The sequence below is a fragment of the Littorina saxatilis genome, linkage group LG6, assembly GCF_037325665.1.
Source record: "Littorina saxatilis isolate snail1 linkage group LG6, US_GU_Lsax_2.0, whole genome shotgun sequence".
Lineage (NCBI taxonomy): Eukaryota > Metazoa > Mollusca > Gastropoda > Littorinimorpha > Littorinidae > Littorina > Littorina saxatilis.
This window is the reverse complement of record NC_090250.1, coordinates 38,817,169-38,841,270: the sequence shown is the minus strand read 5'-3', so window position 1 is coordinate 38,841,270 and position 24,102 is coordinate 38,817,169. Positions and strand designations below refer to the sequence as shown.

Below are 24,102 nucleotides of genomic sequence, written 5' to 3'. Positions count from 1 at the left end.
TCTTGTCGTTGACTGACAGGGATCACTACTCTGTCTCTGAATACGACAAGACCGTTCACAACTGATAGGTCATCTTTCACCTTGTGGTATGGTTTGAGTGATGAGGGAATCTGATTTGGCCATCCCTCATGACAGTACTTGAGACTGACAGGGATCACTACTCTGTCTCTGAACACGACAAGACCGTTCACAACTGATAGGTCATCTTTCACCTTGTGGTATGGTTTGAGTGATGAGGGAATCTGATTTGGCCATCCCTCATGACAGTACTTGATCACTGCTTGGAGATCATCGTCTGCTTCAGTTGCGGCTTTGAGTGACTGAAGTCTGTGGTCTCTTATTCGCCATGACGACTGAACAAAGTCAATGTAGTCGTCCACGTAGTCTGCCCGGTCGACATCACTCTCTGTGTAGGCTAGAGGACAGCGGCTGAGACAGTCAGCAATGACTAGCTGCTTACCTGGAACATGCCGGACCTCTGCGTTAAATCGTGCCATTCTCAGGAGTAGGCGCAGACATCTTGGTGGTGCTTGGTCCAAATCTTTGGTAGACATGAGCGGTACGAGAGGTTTGTGATCAGTCAAAAGTTGAAATGACTCCAGACCTACAAGATATTTGTAGAACTTCTCACACGCCCAAACGCTCGCCAAGCATTCTTTCTCAATTTGACTGTAGCGCTGTTCTGCTGGGGTCATTGTTCTGGACGCAAATGCAATTGGCTCAAGGTCACCGCTGTCATTTTGCTGTAAGAGCACAGCACCGAGGCCAAAACTGCTTGCGTCAGCATTTACTACTGTCTGTCGATCCACACTGTAGAACAGGAGCGAGGGTAGATTAACGATGATCAGCTTCACCTTCTCGAAGGCTTCCCTCTGTGCGCTGTCCCATCTCCACTGAACGTCCTTCCGAAGTAGGTCTGTCATCGGCTTCATTGTCGTCGACAGGTCTTTGGTGAATCGACCAAGGTAGTTGATCATGCCGATTACACGTTTCAGTTCAGTCACATTCTTTGGTGGCTCTAACTTTGTTATAGCGTCCACTTTTCCTGGGTCGGGTCGTATGCCGTCACTGCTGATTCTGTGTCCAAAGAACGCTACCTCTGACTTACTGAAGTGACACTTGTCACGATTCAGCTTCAAGCCTGACGCCTCGACAGCAGTGTCAGTGTCAGTGTCCATGCCACCGGTAAAATGGCGACCCGTGGCTGGGAAGTGATTCAAAATTGACGTACTGATCACAGTCGCTGTCTTACTCCTCTTCACTTTCTTCTTTGTAGTTTTTGTTTGATTCGAAGGTTCTACAAGGCTTTCTTCGTGTGCCGATGACGATGCGTTATGACTAGCCTTCCTCTTCGGACGTTGAGTTTTCTTGGCAGTTGGTACTAACTGAGTTCGCTGCGACCGGCTTCCCCACATTTATAAAAGCTCGAGTTCATACAGCACAGGTACAAAGGCTGCTTCAGATGACCATTTCTTGGATTGAGAAAGTCTCTCCAAGAAACAAGAAAACACAAAGTCAGTGGCGGAGTTAGCTGAATACAAGGCAACCAAGGCCTACCAACGGAGTAACTTCAACGAGCAGTACTCGAGAAACTACGACCTAAGGATCTACTACGTCCGTGAGCCAGAAGACGAGACCGCAGAGCAGTGTGAGAAGACGGTGTTGAAATTATTCCATGAGAAGCTGGGTTTGAAACACATCAAGAGCAGTGACTTGGATGCTGTTCATCGGCTGGGCAAAAAAACTGATCAAACGCCCAGAGGGATTATTGTGCGCTTTGTGTCTAGAAAGGTGAGAGGGGAGGTGATCAGTAGCACTGACCTGTTTACACTACACATTGAGCGTAGTAAACTACGAATTTGAATAATATACTACGCAACTACGCAAACGGTATTAAAAAAAAAAAAAAAAAAAAAAAAAAAAAATTTTTTTTTTCTTTTTCGTCTTTACACCTGTTCCTTGTCCCGTTGTGCTCTCACACCGCCCCGTCCCTGCACGCAAACGGTATTGTTTCGGCTACGCATATCACAATCCGTAATTTTCTTCATCTCCCTTGACCGATCCATTTTCCAATCCATGTTTTCGGCCAGCAGTCGTTTGCTGCGTGCAGCGCGTAAAGCGCCCACGGGCGTTGCGTTGTAGCTTGTTAATGCTGAATAGGCTTCTCCAAGCAAATGCCGGGCACAACTGAAAGCGTTACTGCCAAACCATGCGGGCGTTTCGACACAATGGCTGAACGCAGAGCACACGAAAGTGAAGATGAGAACTGTGAAGAAAATGACTCCGAAAGGCCACCGACCAAAAAGAAAAAGACGAGCAATGCGCCGAACCAAGTCTTTCTGCCAAAATATCATCAGGACTACCCATGCCTTGTCTTCGCGGAAAGGAAAACATCATGCTCATTGCACTGTCTGCAATTCCCATTTTTCCGTCAGTCAATCAATACATGTGGTAAAAAGTAGCAATCATTGTTCTTGTTGTTGTGATAGGTCGACGAGAAATTCTACACATTCAATTACAAAACTACACATTTGCCTCATTTTGCTCCCAGAAAATACACATACAATGTTTTAGGGGTAAACAGGTCTGGTAGCAGAAAAAAACTGAAAAAGGCACCAGGACAGACAACAAAGTCAGTAGTGATTGTGGAAGATCTCACGAAGGACAATTACATACTGTTCAGTCGGGCGAGAGTGGCAGAGTCCACCAAAGAATGCTGGACAATCAGGGGACTAGTATATGTTAAGACACATGATGATTATGTGAGAAGGATTCTTTCTTTCTTTCTGTATTTGGTGTTTAACGTCGTTTTCAACCGTTCAAGGTTATATCGCGACGGGGAAAGGGGGGGGGGGGGGGATGGGATAGAGCCACTTGTTAATTGTTTCTTGTTCACAAAAGCACTAATCAAAAAATTGCTCCAGGGGCTTGCAACGTAGTACAATATATGACCTTACTGGGAGAATGCAAGTTTCCAGTACAAAGGACTTAACATTTCTTACATACTGCTTGACTAAAATCTTTAAGTTTGACTGCCTCTGGCAACCATACTCTAACCTGGTTTCATGACTCTAAAATTGTCCAGTACTAGGCTCTACTCCTCCTCCCTAATTCGTTAACAGTATCTTGACATATATTCTGTTGTAAACTTGAATCTCGTAGGAATCAATATTATTTAAGGGTCTAGTAGTTGGTTGCAGTCAAACGGTCCTAAACAGTGCCTCTTTAACTTTCCCCCTCTCTCTCTTTTCTAGATCATTCTTTTTTATGCATGTTGTATGTATGTAAGTGGCGATGTGAACTGTGATGTAATGTATAACGCGTAAAAAAAAGTTAAAAAAAAGTAAAAAAATAAAAATAAAACAAAAGTAAAGAAGAGAATCTCTCTGCACATCGCCATCTTCTTTGTGAAGTTTAGTTGCTCTTCTGAATCTTGAATAGTCTTCAATCCACCCCTACCAGTCTTTAGCCCGATAGGAAAATCTCTGAGGGGGGGTCATACCGTGCCATTGTTTTTGGTTGGTCAGTCCTGCTTGCCGTTAGAACCCCACTTCTGACACCATATCGAACTCACAACGCACGTGTTCGATGGTATGGGTTTATTGGCAAGCGGCCTTGACAGAGAGAGAGCAAGGGAAGCAATCCCATTAGCAAGACATTGGTTATTTCCCTTAGACCATACGGACAGCATGTGCACAAGGGTATAGTAAAAAGCAACAATAATGTTTGTGAGTAAAAGCCCATTAATTTTACTAACAAGAAGCACAACCGCAACACGGCATCTCGACTCAAGCACATTAATGAAGAATATCACAGAGAACTCACAAGACACACCCTCGCACGGCAAGCTGCATGCAGTAAAGAAAGAACGAGAAACAGTCGATCCGGGTCTTTCACTTACCCCCCCCCCCCCTCCCCCCCTTCCAACTCCAGTCACCAACACCACACCCCTTCCCCAAAGTAAGTGAGTCCACTTTCGTCAGTAAAGGGGAGACAAACTTCGCAATTTTCTGCAGTCATTCAAATCTTGTTTGTTGGTGTTTGGGTGTGTGTACCACAGATAAAGAAACACTATGTCTTGGCGTTGCCATTATTTTAGCGTCATAACATGATTCGTGCAGGGGGAAAACTCAAGTCAGAGGAATACATTAAAGCAGTGTCAGATAAGACTATGCCACCCCGTGATCGTATTGGACTCGCCCATAAAAAAGGAAACAAGAGGAAAAAGAAAAGTTTAAACTTGTGTCACCCCCGGGACCAACGCAACCGTCGCTTTTCATGGACCAAGGCGCACATGCGCGAAGAGAAAACTCAGCCTGAGATAAAATGGGTGCGTTATTGTAGGGGTGCCTTGCTGTCCCCCCAGACCAGCTCCAGTGGAGCGAGACTCACGGTCTGCACGCTTTCCTCGCCTGTCATCGTCATGACATCCCCACTGCTGAATCTGCTGGCCAGCCAAGCCTGTCGTCGGCTATCCTTTCCCCACACATTGTATATATCTCTCTCTCTCTCTCTCTCTCTCTCTCTCTCTCTCTCTCTCTCTCTCTCTCTCTCTCTCTCTCTCTCTCTCTCTCTCTCTCTCTCTCTCTCATTGTCTCTGTCTGTGTGTCTGTCTGGGTGTCTGTCTGGCTATCTGTCTGTCTCTCTCACTGTTTGTCCATGTGTCTGGTGTCTGCCTGTCTTATTCTCTCTTTCTTTTCTTTTTACATTTAGTCAAGTTTTGACTAAATGTTTTAACATAGAGGGGGAATCGAGACGAGGGTCGTGGTGTGTGTGTGTGTGTGTCTGTGTGTGTGTGTGTGTGTGTTTGTGTGTGTGTATGTGTGTGTCTGTCTGTCTGTCTGTCTGTCTGTGCGTGTGTGTGTGTTGAGCGATTCAGACTAAACTACTGGACCGATCTTTATGAAAGGAAACGGATATAATTTTCTTTTTGTGAAAGGATGGGAGGCGGGACTTTCAGCTGTGTATTTTAACTGGTCCATCAAGAAACTATCTTTTGGTCGAGACAGACAGCACAAGTAGCATGCCGCGATAGTTGTGATCTGTGCTTTAGTATCGCTGAGCATTTGACACATGGATGGCAATTAAACGCTCGTAAACGGCCCGTGTTTATGCGCCGAAGCCCGTTGTGTGCAAATATTATTGATCTGATAGGAGCACGTTTCGAAACGTGTGCGTTTTAATTAGAAAATGCGTCGAGCAGTCCAATCTACTAAGATCTTTGTTCTTATCAAGATAACGTCCCCATACATTGTTTCTCACAATTGCTAAGCGTTTGCCAACATCGCATGCACCTTCTCTTTGTAAGCTTACTGAAAAATGTTGGCCACTCCAACATTTGTGAGTTATAACTTTCCGTATCAGGGCATCGGGGGGGGGGGGGGGGGCAGTTTGGTTTGACGTATATATACTTTCGATGGCAATACAGGACGCAGAGCTACCAAGTGTTGCTACGTGTAAAGACAAAGTGTACATTGTTACGTCAAGCGTAGAATTGCTACGCTTAAGCAACTAACCACAAGCATGCACCAGTTTGCTCTTTCTTGTCAGTCCAGGTACTCATTTCTGATTCTCACTCACTAACACACCATTTGCTACGGTATCAAAAGGAATGACATAACACATGCAATACACACGATAGCGTAACAAAACAAGCTGTTCTGGATAGATAATTGGATTGAAGTTCTCCTCATAAAGTTGCCAAGTCTTCTTCTTCTTCTTCTGCGTTCGATGTTGATGGCCGTGCTAAATCCTCAGACCAGTGGCTGCCAGGAAGTCCGCAGTAAAGTTGCCAAGTAATGTCTATTCTGAATTTTTGTCAATTTTTTTTAATATGGTACCTTAAGTTTTAGTTAGATTCATTTTGGGGGTACCCTTATTTGGAAGACGGTCAAGTGTCCCCTTTAACAAACATCTTTGATCCGAAAAGTGTGCCAGACAGCCAAGTTGGGCGCCTTGTATGGCATATGTGACCCTCCACCATGGAATGAGTCGCATGTCACCTTTGCATGCCTTTCATATTTTTACATTTTTCTAAAGAGTTTTTTATGCTCTATCCAATGGTGAAAACCGTTTTAGAAAAGAGCGAAAACTGTTTGAGTTATAAGCCGGTGACTAAGGTGACCCTCAACACTGTTACCAGACACTCCCCTGATTTTTATTAAGCCTAGCGCAGAACCGCGCGAGGTGACATTCGACTCATTTCGTGGTGGAGGGTCACATATAATTTTTGAATTTGAATGAAATGACACGGGAGTTAATGTTTAAAGGCCCAGTCTGCCTCAAATGGTATTACAGAACGATTCAAATCTTCTCACGAAAAAACCCAGTTATAACCTTATAGAACACACTTACAATAGCATTTAACAGCATAAAATGACACAGTTCGTTTTAATGGCTATTAAGCTTGTGTAAACCACACACCAGCTTTTGTGGTTTATTTTGCCATTGAGCCATCGTGCACACACTTTCCTTTTTTTCTTAATTTCGTCGTCAGTTTGTAATATCAATGCGACTTGCTGTATCTGCAATAGCACGTAATTGTTTACCTCTGAATCTAAAATGCAACAAACGACTGCGAGTCAGACGAACGTATCCTTATCGGCGCCGGTTAGCTTCAAAAACGCAAGCAATATGCAGAAACTTCGTCTGCTTGGTGAAACACGATCATTGCGTGACTTGCTTCCGGTCTCCCTTTTTTCAAACTTTCAAAACCTCGAGTTGTACTGATCTTGTCTTGATGAAAAAAGAAATATTTTATGATTTAAGAATGTTTGTGTTACAAGCTGTCAATTTATCATTTAGATTTTAAAAGTTGGTTCTAGTGCCAAAACGAGGCGTCCGATTGTGGTACAGACAATCCGGCTGGCCACGCAAAAGTATATTCTTTGACAAATGCTCGCTCTTTACGGAGGGCAACTAGGATGTTCTCAAGCGGTGAGTGTTTAAATGAAAGAGTGTTTGTACTATGTGTAAAAGCCTGACAGTGTCTGTGACCAGAAACGGATGGTTTACGGGAGGCTGTGTGTGCCTTTAAGATAGGGTACACAAATGGTTGCAATCTTTCTTTTTTTGTGTCGAGTTTACATCGTCTTAGTATCGACAAACACTTCTCTTGGTGTTTGTTCCCCCGAATTGCGAACCGTTTGCCCTGCTATTTGCGCAACCCGATAAGAAACTGTAAGCCAATATCGCAGCAGTGTTTAATACCTTTTGATTTAGGGGTAATCCAGACGGAGGCACCTGACCTATCATGGAGATAACCGCCTTAGTAACTTAGCCAACAAAACCTGGTGTTCTTTTCTTTTTCGGATGTTCTGTGTACATGTTAAAAATGTATTCCTGTCAAATGAATGTCCCACATGTACACAGTTCGTTTTGGGAGTTGATTTTAATTCGATTATTATTGGAACATTGAAAACGTCCTTATTTAGTGTGTGGACGTGAAAGAACTAAGTGACAAACATTACAGTACAAATACTCCGACATGCCCCGGATAATTAAGATATTGACCTGTTTAAAGCTGATCAAGATTTTTTAACAAGATTTGAAGTATCACATGAGAAGAAATGAGCTTTTAAGAACCGTCTTCATTTTCCAATGATAGATAAATATGATTGTCATCATTTTCACGAGTTTTCATTCACAAGCACCTGGGAAATAAATCTCATGTTCCCCAGGCAATAAATCCCCGGTTACCATAGTTGCAGGAAGCAGGTTATACATGGATAATCAAAAGCAAACCCAATGGAAACGCTCGGGGATTCTTCGGCTCTTTTCATTGGTGTTTCCCCAGACCTAAACAGACGACACGACACTGCTTTGCAAAGTTCCAAAAACGAACTGGCAAACTGGCAAAAGTAAACAAAAACAAAACTACTTCATGAAAGGTCATACATTCATCAAAAACAAATGAAACCTATCGATATGTTTTGTCTTCTTACAGAGTCATGGAGTGCGTGTATCCGTGTTTCGATACACAGACGTTCGGAGAAACACGAACGTCAAGTTCAAGTAAAACGACCCCTGACACACACATTTTGACCCGTGCACAAAACGTTGTATTGATAAACGAAGCACAAATAAGAAACAATAATAAAAGCAAAGAAAATAGCAACAAGATATGCAAACATCTAACAAAGCCGAGCAAGCAGAATGACAGGTCTAATGAAAAACAAAGAGATACTGAGTCGGAAACAAGATCGCGATTCTTTCCTTCGCTGCACGACGCAAATCTTCTGTGACCTTTGACCAAACGTAGCTTCCACATTCGATCACTCAGCTTAATATTTACAACAGAAAGCCGAGGGGGTGGAATACCGAGATGAACATACAGAACTGTGCATCCTCAAACCTGACATATTCATCCCAACATTTAATGAACTCAAAAACACAGAAAGTTGCTTTCACACGCCAGCTTTCATTGCCAGTGGTTATCAAACCGGGACTCGTGTGGTTATCAGCACGGAACCCGTGTTTCAAAGCATGGCTCCCTGGGTTGATTGTGCACTTATTTTCTCACTACCAAAATGATGACAAAAACGATGTTTGGTGGTTTGTTGACAGACCAGCTTTTTTGTCGGTCCTCGGGGGGCGTATCGACTTTTGTTTCATATTTATTGACCGCGACCTTCGGCCTTGGTCAATAAATATGAAATAAAAGACGATATGCTCCCCCTCGGACCGACAAAAAAGCTGGTCTGTCAACAACCCATCATACATCTTATGATACTTGCAAAGACGGAGACTGCAGTGGGAACCGAGAAAGGAAACAAACTGGCATCGGTCCAACAAATCCATGTCGATTGAAGGGACATAACACAACAACCAAACAACGGACTTAAGTTTTTAGAAGAATAACATCAGTAAAATGTAGACGAAAAAGCGGTCAGCACATGCGTGATCGTTTGGAATTAAGAGTGACCAAATTCTTCTTCTTCACTCATGTTTATGCACGAGTGGGTTTGTACGTGTATGACCGTGTTTACCCCGCCATTTAGGCAGCCATACGCCGCTTTCGGAGAATGCCTCTTTGGTATTTTCGTGTTTCTATAACCTACCAAAGTCTGACATGGATTACAGGGTCTTTTCCGTGCGCACTTGATCTTGTGCTTGCGTGTACACACGGAGGGGGATAAGGCTTTGCACACAAATTGACCTGGGAGATCCACCTTAAACCCACCAGGCGCGTCCGGGATTCGAACCCATGACCTTCTGCTTGGAAGGCCGGCATTTATCCACTAGGCCATTGCGTCCGTCTTCTACCTTTTGTTATCAGCTCCAATATGGCATAATTTACAGTGAGTTGCAGGGATGCTACAAACAACAATAACCCACTAGCTAAGTACTACATCAAAGGAAATAATCACAGGAGTTACAATATAAGGGCAAATAACGGTGTATTGTATGTGACCCTTACACGATCCTAGAAGCACATTGAAAAGATTAATTAAGATAATTAACCCTTGCTCTAGTTTCTGATAGCTGAGTGATTATTGGCTTACTTTTGTACGTTTTACTAAACAAACACATACATGATCTACTCGTGTTAGTTTCCATATTTGGCAACAGAGACTATTAGTCGTTGTATTTAATGGCAGCTTCTTTTCGCCAAGTGGGGGAATGACTAGACCATCTCACACACAAAAACAACATGTGTTTGGCTGGAAGCCATCTTTCTGAAGAAAAGCTCATTCTTCAGACTTGTTTTGGAGAGAGAGAGAGAGAGAGAGAGAGAGAGAGAGAGAGAGAGAGAGAGAGAGAGAGAGAGAGAGAGAGAGAGAGAGAGAGAGAGTATGTGTGTCTATGTGTGTGTGTCTGTGTGTGTGTCTGTGTGTGTGTGACACACTCAGATATGAGTCTTCCTGTTCTTGTCATTAGAACCCTGGGAGGCTAATGTGACCTGCATGCACAGATTAGCAAACCAAGTTATCTATCATTCCAAGTTAGTTAATTACGAGGTTTTATAATTGTGAAATAGATCAGGATTGTTAACAAGATATAAAATAACGACTGAAAAAGAATGTATTACATAGGAACATTTTTTACATCTTACTGTGATACACTTTTAATGTGAGTACTTTTTAAAGACTAAGGCCAGTAACATAACAGAGAAAAAGATCAATACTAAATCGGTCTAGCATGACCCCTGTGTTTTCAAGAAGAAAGAACAAGTCGCGTAAGGCGAAAATACAATATTTAGTCAAGTAGCTGTCGAACTCACAGAATGAAACTGAACGCAATGCAACGCAGCAAGACCGTATACTCGTAGCATCGTCAGTCCACCGCGCACGGCAAAGGCAGTGAAATTGACAAGAAGAGCGGGGTAGTACTTGCGCTGAGAAGGATAGCACGCTTTTCTGTACCTCTCTTCGTTTGAACTTTCTGAGCGTGTTTTTAATCCAAACATATCATATCTATATGTTTTTGGAATCAGGAACCGACAAGGGATAAGATGAAGGTGTTTTTAAATTGATTTGGACAATTTAATTTTGATAATAATTTTTATATTTTTAATTTTCAGAGCTTGTTTTTAATCCAAATATAACATATTTATATATTTTGGGAATCAGAAAATGATAAAGAATAAGATGTACGTAAATTTGGATCGTTTTATAAAAAAAATAATTTTTTTACAATTTGCAGATTTTTAATGACCAAACTCACTCATTAGTTTTTAAGCCACCAAGCTGAAATGCAATACCAAACCCCGGCCTTCGTCGAAGATTACTTGACCAAAATTTCAACCAATTTGGTTGAAAAATGAGAGCGTGACAGTGCCGCCTCAACTTTCACGAAAAGCCGGATATGACGTCATCAAAGACATTTATTGAAAAAATTAAAAAAACGTTTGGGGATTTCATACCCAGGAACTCTCATATCAAATTTCATAAAGATCGGTCCTGTAGTTTAGTCTGAATCGCTCTACACACACACACAGACAGACAGACAGACAGACAGACAGACAGACACACACACATACACCACGACCCTCGTCTCGATTCCCCCCTCTACGTTAAAATATTTAGTCAAAACTTGACTAAATATAAAAAAGTAACAATAAACAAACAAACAAACAGACCCAGGGAAAGAAAATACAAGAATCGTCTGTGTGTTCTACCAACCTCCGCATAACTACTTACAGAAAATGATATAATTTTAGTCTGTATGCATGAACACTACTTATTTAGATGTCCTCTATTTTGTATCACTGTTATTTGCCTGGCTAAGCCCACCTTAACGCATACTTATTTATACTCACCCTGTGTTGTGATAATCCTTGGTACTAGTCCTTGACCAATACTTTTATTTTGTTATTTTTGCCAAGCATCATATACCCCCCCCCCACACACACACACACACACACACACACTCCCCCATATCTTCCTTGACATTTGTGCTCTTAGTTTTACTCAGTAAACTTTCTGAAAGAGATTAAGAGCGAGTTCTAAAATACACTCTACGCTGCAACTCATGGATCGCACCATGATCGGTTACGTAGTTGACAATGACTTTCTGGAAAAAAAATCAGGTGTCTTCTCGTAAATGTTACGAAATGAGTCATGGCGTTTTGTTGATAACCTTTTCCAAGAGTTGGCATCATTCCAGAGTCAGTAAGCCTATGTATGTGTGAGGAACAGCGATTTTCAGTCGATTGTGTTGAGCTGTTTGGGAAGTATGGGGGTAGAGCATGGGTAAAAAGGGCGTATGTTTGGTTGGAATGTGGTGTTACCGAGAAACAAGTCGCTTCTTTTTCCTCAGGAAATGCTTACAAGGCATTGTTAATATCCACATCCACCATTGGGCCGGGTTTTGCAACATTCCATATTCACTGATTGTGTTTAGTCAGCGATTTTTTTCGAACGTTTGAGAATGGATAATGTGAGGGGTGAACATTTGGTTGAGGGGCAATATGAGTGAGAACAACAACTGCATTGTATTTCTAGCCCAAACTAAACTAGTCACCAATCTACTCATGGCGGGTTGTGCTAAGCTCACGATGGTCATATGAGGGGATTCTATAAATTCCACAACCCCGTTGCGCACACTTCATTCGTTTGTATCTTTTGAAACAAGCCACATCAACTGTCTGTTATAAATACATATGCATCTGATATTCCACTTCAACGCAGAACAAAACAGCGACAGAGTATCATCATGGCAACTGTCATCACGTATGACAACTACCTGAAGGTGCGTCTCTTGAGTTAGTTCTTTGTTTTTAAGATAGGTTTTTTTTTTTAAATCGTTAAGTTACTTTCTAATAGTTTCTGTTTTTGCCTGGTCAGATTTTGTAATGGTTTTGGAACGTGTTTTTGGTTTGATGCTTAATTCCATCTCCTATGACACTCACCCCAATTCCTCTCTCTTATCGTTATCCAATTTGTATTGTTAAGGCCCAAAAAAATAATAGTCTGTTTACGGTAACATAGGCCAAAAAAATAGGGTCGGTAGGTCGGTATTTATTTTATTTTTTTCCAAAAAACCATATTTTTAAGTTATTTTGTCAAAAAACAAAGACTTTTTTTCCCCCCCAAATGCCAAAAAAAAAAAGTCTAGGGTCGCGCGAAAAAAATAGGGTCGGTCGGCATACCGTAAACAGACTATTTTTTTTGTTTTGGCCTATTGTGGTTTATTCTTGTAAACTGACGTAAAGTGTCGACAAGACAGGTTTAAGTACAAAGTCGAGTTCACAAAAAAATAAGCTGTTTTAGCAGTAGTAGTAGTATTCCGAGATGAATTAAAAAATAATAAAACCATACACACATACAAACGTAAGACACAATTCACAGATTATGTGCCTGTATTCATGTCAAGCATGAAAACAACCCCCACCCCTCACAAAAGAACCCCCCCCCCCCCCATCCCTACCAAAACACCCCCTCCCCCAAAAACAAATATGAAAGTTCCGTTAATGTCAAGCGAGTGATACAGAACAAAATAATCAACTATATTGAACTGAGAAAGAAAAGAAACATTGCATCGGCCCTGGATAGCCATATCTGCTGAAGGGAAGTTAAACACTTCGCGCATAACAAAATGTAATTTGCAAAAGCACACTTTCTACACCAATAAGCCTGAAACAATGTGCATGTTTCAAAACTACAATATGTTTGCTTTTAGTGTTCCAAGTTTCCCTCAAAACGGGACCCTTTAAACGTACGTAGTCCCCTTAATGTACACATTGTTTGCATTGCTGTTTGTGAATGACTTTGTATTCTAGACCGCGCGTGCGCGCGCGCGCGCGCGTGTGTGTGTGTGTGTGTGTGTGTGTGTGTGTGGTGTGTGTGTGTGTGTGTGTGTGTGTGTTACGAACATTTCGAATTGATATCGTGTCATTCTTGTTGTTAAATCTTGCCTGCCGCAAAAAAAAGGTCATAGGATTAAAACTGCACCTTTTATGTTCCAATTCAGGTTCCAGTTTTGCTTGACTGCCAGCATCCCAAAAGTGATGCCCGTGAAGAAATTCTTTTCATTCTGACACACCAAGGTGTGTATATTATATATTTATCTGCATTAGATGTAATGCGTGGAATGCATTTATCATAATGCTTTTTAGTATATTCCTCATGTTATATCTTTATATTTCAATCAATCAATCAATATGAGGCTTATATCGCGCGTATTCCGTGGGTACATTTCTAGGCGCAGGGATTTTTTAAATTTTTATTTTTTTAAATTTTTATTTTATGCAATTTATATCGCGCACATATTCAAGGCGCATATTTATGCCGTGTGAGATGGAGTTTTTTTTACACAATACATCACGCATTCACATCGGCCAGCAGATCGCAGCCATTTCGGCGCATATCCTATTTTTCACGGCCTATTTTCATCCAAGTTTTGACGTACGACTCTTATTAGCTAAAGATAACTGTCTTGCTGTTTGAATAATGCAGATGTCCTTTGATAAATACCTTTTTGTTTTTTTAAATCTGTCGTGGTTCAATGATTTTGTTGTTGACAATTTCATCTTTGGGATTAGTACCTTCACAGAACATCATCAATGTGCATATATGTGACCCTCCACCACGGAATGAGTCGCATGTCACCTTTCCATGATTTTCATATTTTTACATTTTTCTAAAGAGTTGTTTATGCTCTATCCAGTGGTGAAAACCGTTTTAGAAAAGAGCGAAAACTGTTTGAGTTACAAGCCTGTGACTAAGGTGACCCTCACACTGTTACCAGACACTCCCCGGACTAATATTAAACCTAGCGCAGAACCGCGCGAGGTGACATGCGACTCATTTCGTGGTGGAGGGTCACATATATTGTATTTGTATTTCTAGAGCAGAACTTACAAAATGTGCATGCACGCTTGGAAGTATTTGCTTGAGAGCTAAAACCAAACACATTATCACACGCAAAAATCGACCCGTACACAAGTTAAGTTTAACGCTGGAAATGTTCTTTCTGATTGTAGAGTTGAAGATTGTTTTTTTCTCTCCATTTCTTGTTAGTTTGCCTTGATAATGCTTAACTGGAACAACCATCTGCCCTCTCCTGTCGATCATCCAATGCCACTCTAATTATTACCCTCTCTTGTTTTTTCTGGCTGCAAGCAAGCGCTCAGGTTATGCTTAGAGACATGAGTGTTTGTACTTACCGAAATACTGACAATCCCAACTTTCCCCATCTTTAAACCTGCACACAATTGCTGTGCCAGTCTGAACGACGAGTCCATGTCTTGGTTATTGGCAACCTTTCCATATTAAGTCATACATGGACGGGCGCTGTGGCGGGTTGGTAAGACGTCGGCCTCTTAATCGGAAGGTCGAGGGTTCGAATCCCGGCCGCGGCCGCCTGGTGGGTTAAGTGTGGAGATTTTTCCGATCTCCCAGGTCAACTTATGTGCAGACCTGCTAGTGGCTTATCCCCCTTCGCGTGTACACACAAGCACAAGACCAAGTGCGCACGGAAAAGATCCTGTAATCCATGTCAGAGTTCGGTGGGTTATAGAAACACAAAAATACCCAGCATGCTTCCTCCGAAAGCGGCGTATGGCTGCCTAAATGACGGGGTAAAAACGGTCATACACGTAAAATTCCACTCGTGCAAAAACACGAGTGTACGTGGGAGTTTCAGCCCACGAACGCAGAAGAAGAAGAAGAAGAAGTCATACATGTGTATCTCTCCAGGCAGTTTATTAACAGTATGGCTGTGTTTTCCTAATAACCTTGAAGACAGATTTCACAAGTTCCGTCACGGCAATTTGTAATCGGAAGCATACGTTTTCACTAATATTTAATTTTAATTTTATATTTTAGGTCTTCCTTTAATGGTATTCGCAGTTTTGAAAATGAGGCAAGAGTTTTGTCTTCCCCTACTTAAAACAAACAATCAATATTTTTTTAACAAACGCTCTCAGGACGATGTTCAAGTTGTGTTTGAAAGTAGAAAAATGCTGTTCCCAAGGATTGCAATCAGTTTGATTTATAACAACACCAAAACTAAACAAAATACACCGATGTTTGCATGATCAAACGTTTGGGGAGCAGTGCTCCCTAAAATCATTCAGCCAAATATGGAATGAGTGTACATTCTAAATGGAACCAAAATAGCTGAGGTGGAACCAAAATCGGTTCAGCGCTGCGCGCTGAGAGCACGTGTTGAAATATATTCTCTCTCTCTCTCTCTCTCTCTCTCTCTCTCTCTCTCTCTCTCTCTCTCCCTCTCTCTCTCTCTGTCTCTCCCTCTCTCTCTCTCTCTCTCTCTCTCTCTCTCTCTCTCTCAGGGCACACATAATTCATGTGTGTTTGTATGGCAATCCGAATGGTGCAAAAGTCCCTTTTAGCTCTTGATGTCTAAATAACACATTATTTAGCTAAATAACGCGTTATTTAGCTAAACAATGCTTTATTTAGCTATATCATGCATTATTTAGCTAAATAATGCATTGTTTAAATTAAACAATGCATTATTTACAGATACAGAAAAAAGAGAGCCCAGAGCACTAAATAATGCATTGTTTAGCATAAATAAGAGATTGTGTTTGTAAATAACTCATTATTTATAAATAATTACGCGTTTTCTCTAAACAATATATTATATGTAAATAAAGTGTTATTTAAATAAATAAAATATTATTTAGATAAATAAAATATTATTTATCTAAATAAAATATTATTTAGATAAATAAAATATTATATGTAAATAAAATATTATTTATCTAAATAAAATATTATTTATCTAAATAAAATATTATTTAGATAAATAATTTATTATTTAGATAAATAATTTATTATTTAGATAAATAATTTATTATTTACTGTTTTTGCCTTGAAATAGTATTATTACACTAAATAATGCTTTATATAGCTATATAATAGGTTTCCGCTATATAATTCATGATTTGGTAAATAATACATTATATACCGTAAATAAAATATTATATACCGTAAACAATTCATTGTTTAGCGCATCGCGAAGCCGTTTTTTCTCTTGTTGTTTTTTTCCACGTGTTTCCGTGGATCCACGAGAGCTCTGTTGATTCTCAAACTGACCAATCAGACAACTAGCATCTGTACACTAATTAAAGTCCCATTGTTGAGTGTGACGAAAACTCGTGGTGACGATTTTAAAACATGTTGGGTCACGCATGGTCCAATCTTACATGGTCCAATCTTACATGGTCCAACCTTACATGGTCCAACCTTACATGGTCCAATCTTACATGGTCCAATCTTACATGGTCCAACCTTACATGGTTCAACCTTACATGGTCCAATCTTACATGGTCCAATCTTGCATGGTCCAATCTTACATGGTCCAACCTTGCATGGTCCAACCTTGCATGGTCCAATCTTACATGGTCCAACCTTACATGGTCCAACCTTACATGGTAAAAACCTTACATGGTCCAACCTTACATGGTCCAATCTTACATGGTCCAATCTTGCATGGTCCAATCTTACATGGTCCAACCTTGCATGGTCCAACCTTGCATGGTCCAATCTTACATGGTCCAATCTTACATGGTCCAACCTTACATGGTCCAACCTTACATGGTCCAATCTTACATGGTCCAACCTTACATGGTCCAATCTTACATGGTCCAATCTTACATGGTCCAACCTTACATGGTCCAACCTTACATGGTCCAACCTTACATGGTCCAATCTTACATGGTCCAACCTTACATGGTCCAACCTTACATGGTCCAATCTTACATGGTCCAATCTTGCATGGTCCAATCTTGCATGGTCCAACCTTACATGGTCCAATCTTACATGGTCCAACCTTACATGGTCCAACCTTACATGGTCCAATCTTACATGGTCCAATCTTACATGGTCCAACCTTACATGGTTCAACCTTACATGGTCCAATCTTACATGGTCCAATCTTGCATGGTCCAATCTTACATGGTCCAACCTTGCATGGTCCAACCTTGCATGGTCCAATCTTACATGGTCCAACCTTACATGGTCCAACCTTACATGGTCCAACCTTACATGGTCCAATCTTACATGGTCCAACCTTACATGGTCCAACCTTACATGGTCCAATCTTACATGGTCCAATCTTACATGGTCCATATATATTATTGGACCATGTAAGATTGGACCATGCAAGGTTGGACCATGTAAGGTTGGACCATGTAAGATTGGACCATGTAAGGTTGGACCATGTAAGGTTGGACCATGTAAGGTTGGACCATGTAAGATTGGACCATGCAAGGTTGGACCATGCAAGATTGGACCATGCAAGATTGGACCATGTAAGATTGGACCATGTAAGGTTGGACCATGTAAGGTTGGACCATGTAAGATTGGACCATGTAAGGTTGGACCATGTAAGGTTGGACCATGTAAGGTTGGACCATGTAAGATTGGACCATGCAAGATTGGACCATGCAAGATTGGACCATGTAAGATTGGACCATGTAAGGTTGGACCATGTAAGGTTGGACCATGTAAGATTGGACCATGTAAGGTTGGACCATGTAAGGTTGGACCATGTAAGGTTGGACCATGTAAGATTGGACCATGTAAGATTGGACCATGCAAGGTTGGACCATGTAAGGTTGGACCATGTAAGATTGGACCATGTAAGGTTGGACCATGTAAGGTTGGACCATGTAAGATTGGACCATGTAAGATTGGACCATGCAAGGTTGGACCATGCAAGGTTGGACCATGTAAGGTTGGACCATGTAAGATTGGACCATGTAAGATTGGACCATGCGTGACCCAACATGTTTTAAAATCGTCACCACGAGTTTTCGTCACACTCAACAATGGGACTTTAATTAGTGTACAGATGCTAGTTGTCTGATTGGTCAGTTTGAGAATCAACAGAGCTCTCGTGGATCCACGGAAACACGTGGAAAAAAACAACAAGAGAAAAAACGGCTTCGCGATGCGCTAAACAATGAATTGTTTACGGTATATAATATTTTATTTACGGTATATAATGTATTATTTACCAAATCATGAATTATATAGCGGAAACCTATTATATAGCTATATAAAGCATTATTTAGTGTAATAATACTATTTCAAGGCAAAAACAGTAAATAATAAATTATTTATCTAAATAATAAATTATTTATCTAAATAATAAATTATTTATCTAAATAATAAATTATTTATCTAAATAATATTTTATTTAGATAAATAATATTTTATTTAGATAAATAATATTTTATTTACATATAATATTTTATTTATCTAAATAATATTTTATTTAGATAAATAATATTTTATTTATCTAAATAATATTTTATTTATTTAAATAACACTTTATTTACATATAATATATTGTTTAGAGAAAACGCGTAATTATTTATAAATAATGAGTTATTTACAAACACAATCTCTTATTTATGCTAAACAATGCATTATTTAGTGCTCTGGGCTCTCTTTTTTCTGTATCTGTAAATAATGCATTGTTTGATTTAAACAATGCATTATTTAGCTAAATAATGCATGATATAGCTAAATAAAGCATTGTTTAGCTAAATAACGCGTTATTTAGCTAAATAATGTGTTATTTAGACATCAAGAGCTAAAAGGGACTTTTGCACCATTCGGATTGCCATATGTTTGTGACAAACCGCGATCGATATGGAACAATACTGTGTTGTTCGAAACGGAAAAGTTATTTCCCGACTTGGATTACAAGTTGGATGCTTCGGACCGAATCACGATGCATTGTTTTTGTGTAACAGACTAAAACCAATGTGTACACTGATGTTCGTGGATCGTTCGATTACCCAACCCCCCAGCACCCCTTTGCTATAAACAATATGAGTTTTCGCAAATAAACATTCTGATTCTGATTCTGATTCTCTCTCTCTCTCTCTCTTTATCAAAAATAAAACATTTCTTGAATTTCCACTCGCGAAAGATTTTTTTTTACAATCACATCTTGTCAAATATTGATTTTGCATCCACTCTATGGGATTGTGCAAGTGCTAATGTTTTGAAACCTTTAGCCAGTCTTCACAGAAGAGCAGTTAAGCTTATAATGCTAAAAAATCACACTCCTTTAGAATCTGATTATACAAATTTGCAAATATTACCAGTTCAAAAAAGATTAATGTATAATAAAGGTGTTGTGATGCATAAAGTGATGTCAGGATATGCACCGGAGACATTACGTGATAATTTTATTTTGAACTATAACAGACTAAAAATCATAACACCGACTCCACGTATTGACCTTTTCAAATCAAGCCTTCTTTATTCAGGTGCGGTCCTATGGAACTCACTGCCTATTTTTCTTAAGCATAAAACAAACACAGACAGCTTCAAAAAAAATTATATGTCGCACATAATGCAACTAAACATGTGCTGAATGGTTCATCAATTCGCAGATCTAAATTAAGTTATGTTAAAAATTGACACTTGGAAATTGTACTTAAAATGCAGCATGACAAGTTATTTTTAAAATTTGTATCTGTATAATACAGTTATAATGTATTAAGTTTGATGTGATAGTTCTTTGATTATATTGTTTTCTGTTCTTGTTGACCCTATATTAGGGCGAGGGCTGGATGTAAAAAAGCAATATTCTTGCTTATCTATTACCCTCGATAATAAAGATTTTGTCTTGTAATAAAGATTTTGTCTTGTCTTGTCTTGTCTCTCTCTCTCTCTCTCTCTCTCTCTCTCTCTCTCTCTCTCTCTCTCTCTCTCTCTCTCTCTCTCTCTCTCTCTCCTGCATGATTTGAATAGGTCCACGGATGATAAACTAAAGCTCCTGAATTTCCTCTCCTTCAAAGATCAGTTGACGTTAAACAAGGCTGTGTTCATGTATACAATTCTAAATGACGACTGTCCTAAATATTTGCAATCACATTTCAAACATGCCACAAAAAGATATGGGTCCCAAAAAATCATCCCTCCTATACCTCGCATAGACCTCTACAAATCGAGCTTAGCCTTCTCGGGAGCGTTTCTCTGGAACTCCTTCCCCCAACAGATAAGAAATGCAACTTCAGTGAAAATGTTTAAGAGACAGTCACGTTCACACATCATTCGTGAATGAAATGTCTTGTTCGATTGTTATTTTGTTAAACATTGTGTACTAGTGTTAACGGATGTGTAGCTGATCGGAGCAACTTTATTCCCAAATGAAAGGTATAACTATGTCAATGTAATTTTGTAATTTTTGAGTTCTCCTTTATATGTAATTCCTCAAATGCCCAATGTGTTGCATTCCATACAATATATTTCTGTATTTTATATGATTGAATTTTTTTTTATTTTATGTGCGTCTGTCTTTATGTGTTGTATAAAGGACAGGTTGGAAGAATAGGCTTTGCCTAAAACCTTTATCCTTTTGTAATAAAGTTCTGAGTCTGAGTCTGAGTCTCTCTCTCTCTCTCTCTATCTCTCTCTCTATCTCTCTCTCTCTCTCTCTCTCTCTCTCTCTCTCTCTCTCTCTCTCTCTCTCTCTCTCTCTCTCTCTCTCTCTCTCTCTCTCTCTTTGTGTCGGTTTACGATTGTCAGTCCTTGTGCGCGCGATTCTGCTCATTATCCCACATCTGTGCAGATAAAACCTTTCACCTTGGACCCACGGGGCAAGATTTGTAACTTCTTCTTTTTTCTAAACAAGCTCGATATATTTTTTTTTAAAGATTTAATATACCAAATGTTAAAAAGTCCGTTTAATGATTCAGATTATTCTGTAGAAAGCATGATTCGAGAATGTAACTCCTGCCTTTATTGTATGTATGTCTGACCCCCCCCCCCCCCTCTCTCTCTCTCTCTTCCCTTCTCTCTCTCTCTCTCTCTTCCCTTCTCTCTCTCTCTCTCTCTTCCCTTCTCTCTCTCTCTCTCTCTCTCTTCTCTCTCTCTCTCTCTCGCTCCCTCTCTCTCTCTCTCCCTCCCTCCCCCCCTCTCTCTCTCTCCCTCCCTCTCTCTCTCTCTCTCTCTTTCTCTCTCTCTCTCTCTCCCTCTCTCGCTCCCTCTCTCTCTCCCTCCCTCTCTCTCTCTCCCCCTCTCTCTCTCTCCTTCTCTCTCTCTCTCTCTCTCTCTCTCTCTCTCTCTCTCTCTCTCTCTCTCTCTCTCTCTCTCTCTCTCATCGTTTTCGTTTTCGTTTTCTATTTCAGCATTTGAATTGTGGTTCAAGCAAATTCTGCGTGACATCGACTTGGTGCGTGGCACTCTTCAGAAGCCTGTGAGCATTTATTTTTTGTATTGTTGTAATTCTGTAAAAGAACACTCACAGAAAACATCGATCGCCACACGCATGCACCGACAATAATTGTATGAATGAGGCAGTGCTGAAAAGAATTGATGTACAACAATGGCTTTGATTCAAATGTCAGTGAGAATGTGTTTTGTTAATAATGCGATAATTTGCATTTATCTGTGTCGTGTTTCGTTTTAAGAGATTTAACTTCGACCTGCTGTGAAAACTAACAAAATACACTTTTCTACGTATGGATATGTTGATTGCTTTGTGAATATGTTTCTTTGCAGAACCCTGAGAAACACATTAGACTGATGGTGAGGTCGCTGGAGCGTATCGTGATGATTTTCAAGGTACGATGGAAGTTGGTATTCACTGGTACAGCAGAATGAATCACTGTTACCGCCAAGCATCAGTTATCTGGAGCCCCAGCTCATAATTAAGAAGCCTTTAACTGCGGTCTATGCTAGACTGCATTGTCTTGAAGCAAAACAAATAGTTGTTTTTCCGTTAAAAGCTCAGTGTAAATGATTCGACTCATCATTTCAGATATTGTCAGGCTTTTACATGGGATAAGATCATCCCTCTACTAGGAACCACACACCAACACTCAACTTTATGGGTGATATCTATGCACAGTGGAGATTTTTTTTTAAAGAATTGATGTCTTCACTGACAATTATTGTGTCAAACTGCGAATTTAATCCATCACAAAACAAACACAAACTACGCGAGAGGCCGGGCTGGTGCCTTTAACCGTCCATTTCGTATTTTAGCACAGATGTTCACATTCTCAGAATGATATTCAAACCCGTTCTTCGGTCCCGACTAGCCAACTAGGTTGAAGGGACACAAAAGACTAACAGCAAACCACTTCAGGCTGAAACTTAAGTCTTGTGAAGGAAGCTTTGTTTTCGGATTTGAAGAAATCAGCGGTATTATATTACTGTCCGGGTATGAAAGTGCGCTTGTCGGTGTGATGGGGGGGGGGGGGTGGGGGTAACTCGCAGATGAAAGTATTAATGTCTGCGTATTTCCTTGACATTGTCTTCAGCGAACGGGTACATTGAAGTGGATTAATGGTATTTGTAGTGTCCTCAATCTGAAACTGGTTTCTGTACCTGATATTTGTAAGCCAGTGATAATGTAGTTCTACTAGATTCCGGTATTAAGGCGGACCCGGTATTAAGACAGACAAGATGGCTGCGCGATTATCCATGTAAGCAATGTACCATACCTCCAAAGAAAAGAACCCTTACAGTTTTCTGAAACACACTAGCTGTGTTAGTACGTGTTGTATGCGTGTGTGAGAGTTCCACCTACACACTACACTACACCACTACAGTATTGTCTTTCCCACAAACGCAATCATGCTCGGCGCAACAGGGCTGCCCAAGCCTTTCACATTGAATAAGAGTGTACCTTCTTTTGGACACACAGGGCAGGGGGGCATTTTCTTTGCAGTTTTATGTAGCAGATTGTAAATAGACGTTTTCCGGAAATTAAAAAAAAACTCGTGTCAGGATGTCCAAGCGTTGTGTAAGAGTAGCTCCCCGGTTTAGTTATCGTCTATTACGCATCTAAATCTACACAGAATTCCAACGCTGCCCATGATACAGCCATGCTCTTGATTTTGAATTATGTATTAAACAATGGCGACTGCACGCGAGAGGGAACAATAAAGAGACCAAAAAGCAATGTACTCACGTTAAAATGACGAACACGGAACGAATAACAGCGACGTTTCGACCTAAGGATCTTCTTCAGGCACAAAAACACAAAAGTACACACACAAAAAAGAAGAAGAAAGACGATAGAACAGATAAAGAGGAGAATAACTGACAAAACAACTGCACTGCACAAACCAACAAATGACAAAAGGTATATGTATTTTAGATAAAGACTGCTCGTATCCCTTGTTAAAGACATGCACAGAGATGTGGTGGTGAACAGAATAAATGTCCCTTTAGCATGTTCTCTCAAGCAGCCAGTGGCGTCACATAGCAAACGCCCATAACCAGAGAGGGTCGCGTTACCCCGAACGACGTAACACTGGAACTACTCATGACCGACTGTAACGCGAGAACCCTTTTGTTGGCCCTGTGAATGTCACCTGTCACGAGTATTTAATAACACAAACACGTTCACCTGATATCTGTATGTGTGTGTGTGTGTGTGTGTGTGTGTGTGTGTGTGTGTGTGTGTGTGTGTGTGTATGTGTGTGTGTAGGCCTATGTGTGTGTGTGTGTGTGTGTGTGTGTGTGTGTGTGTGTGTGTGTGTGTAAGGTGACTGTGTCTTACTCTGCGTAGCCTTTTTGTGTGACGTGTGTACAGATGCGCCTCAGCAATATCCTTATGTGTTAGCGTTTGGGATCGACTTGGTCTGAGCTTTTTGTTGCGTTGCATCCTCTGTGTAGAGCTGTTGCGCAAGGCTAAGCAATTCATCGATTGCAAAAA

At 40.5% G+C, this 24,102-nt stretch overlaps 2 protein-coding genes across 2 annotated transcripts in view; both read left to right on the top strand.

The window, feature by feature from the left end:
• The window catches only part of LOC138969185 (tryptophan 2,3-dioxygenase-like), a 285,267-nt gene that overhangs the window by 192,552 nt on the left and 68,613 nt on the right, over positions 1-24,102 (top strand). The window lies entirely within an intron of this gene.
• LOC138969182 (tryptophan 2,3-dioxygenase-like) lies at positions 11,892-22,070 on the top strand. The gene is made up of 4 exons (XM_070341915.1): positions 11,892-12,192; positions 13,414-13,489; positions 21,563-21,630; positions 21,936-22,070. The coding sequence occupies exons 1-4, from the start codon at positions 12,157-12,159 to the stop codon at positions 22,035-22,037; spliced, it is 282 nt and encodes a 93-aa protein (XP_070198016.1). The 5' UTR covers positions 11,892-12,156; the 3' UTR covers positions 22,038-22,070.

What these genes read in the sequence shown, in the direction of transcription:
- LOC138969182 (XM_070341915.1), top strand. Translation starts at nt 12,157, where the DNA reads ATGGCAACTGTCATCACGTATGACAACTACCTGAAG. An exon ending in CGTATGACAACTACCTGAAG is followed by an intron (nt 12,193 to 13,413) that starts GTGCGTCTCTTG and finishes GTTCCAATTCAG; the next exon opens with GTTCCAGTTTTGCTTGACTG. An exon ending in GTGGCACTCTTCAGAAGCCT is followed by an intron (nt 21,631 to 21,935) that starts GTGAGCATTTAT and finishes GTTTCTTTGCAG; the next exon opens with AACCCTGAGAAACACATTAG.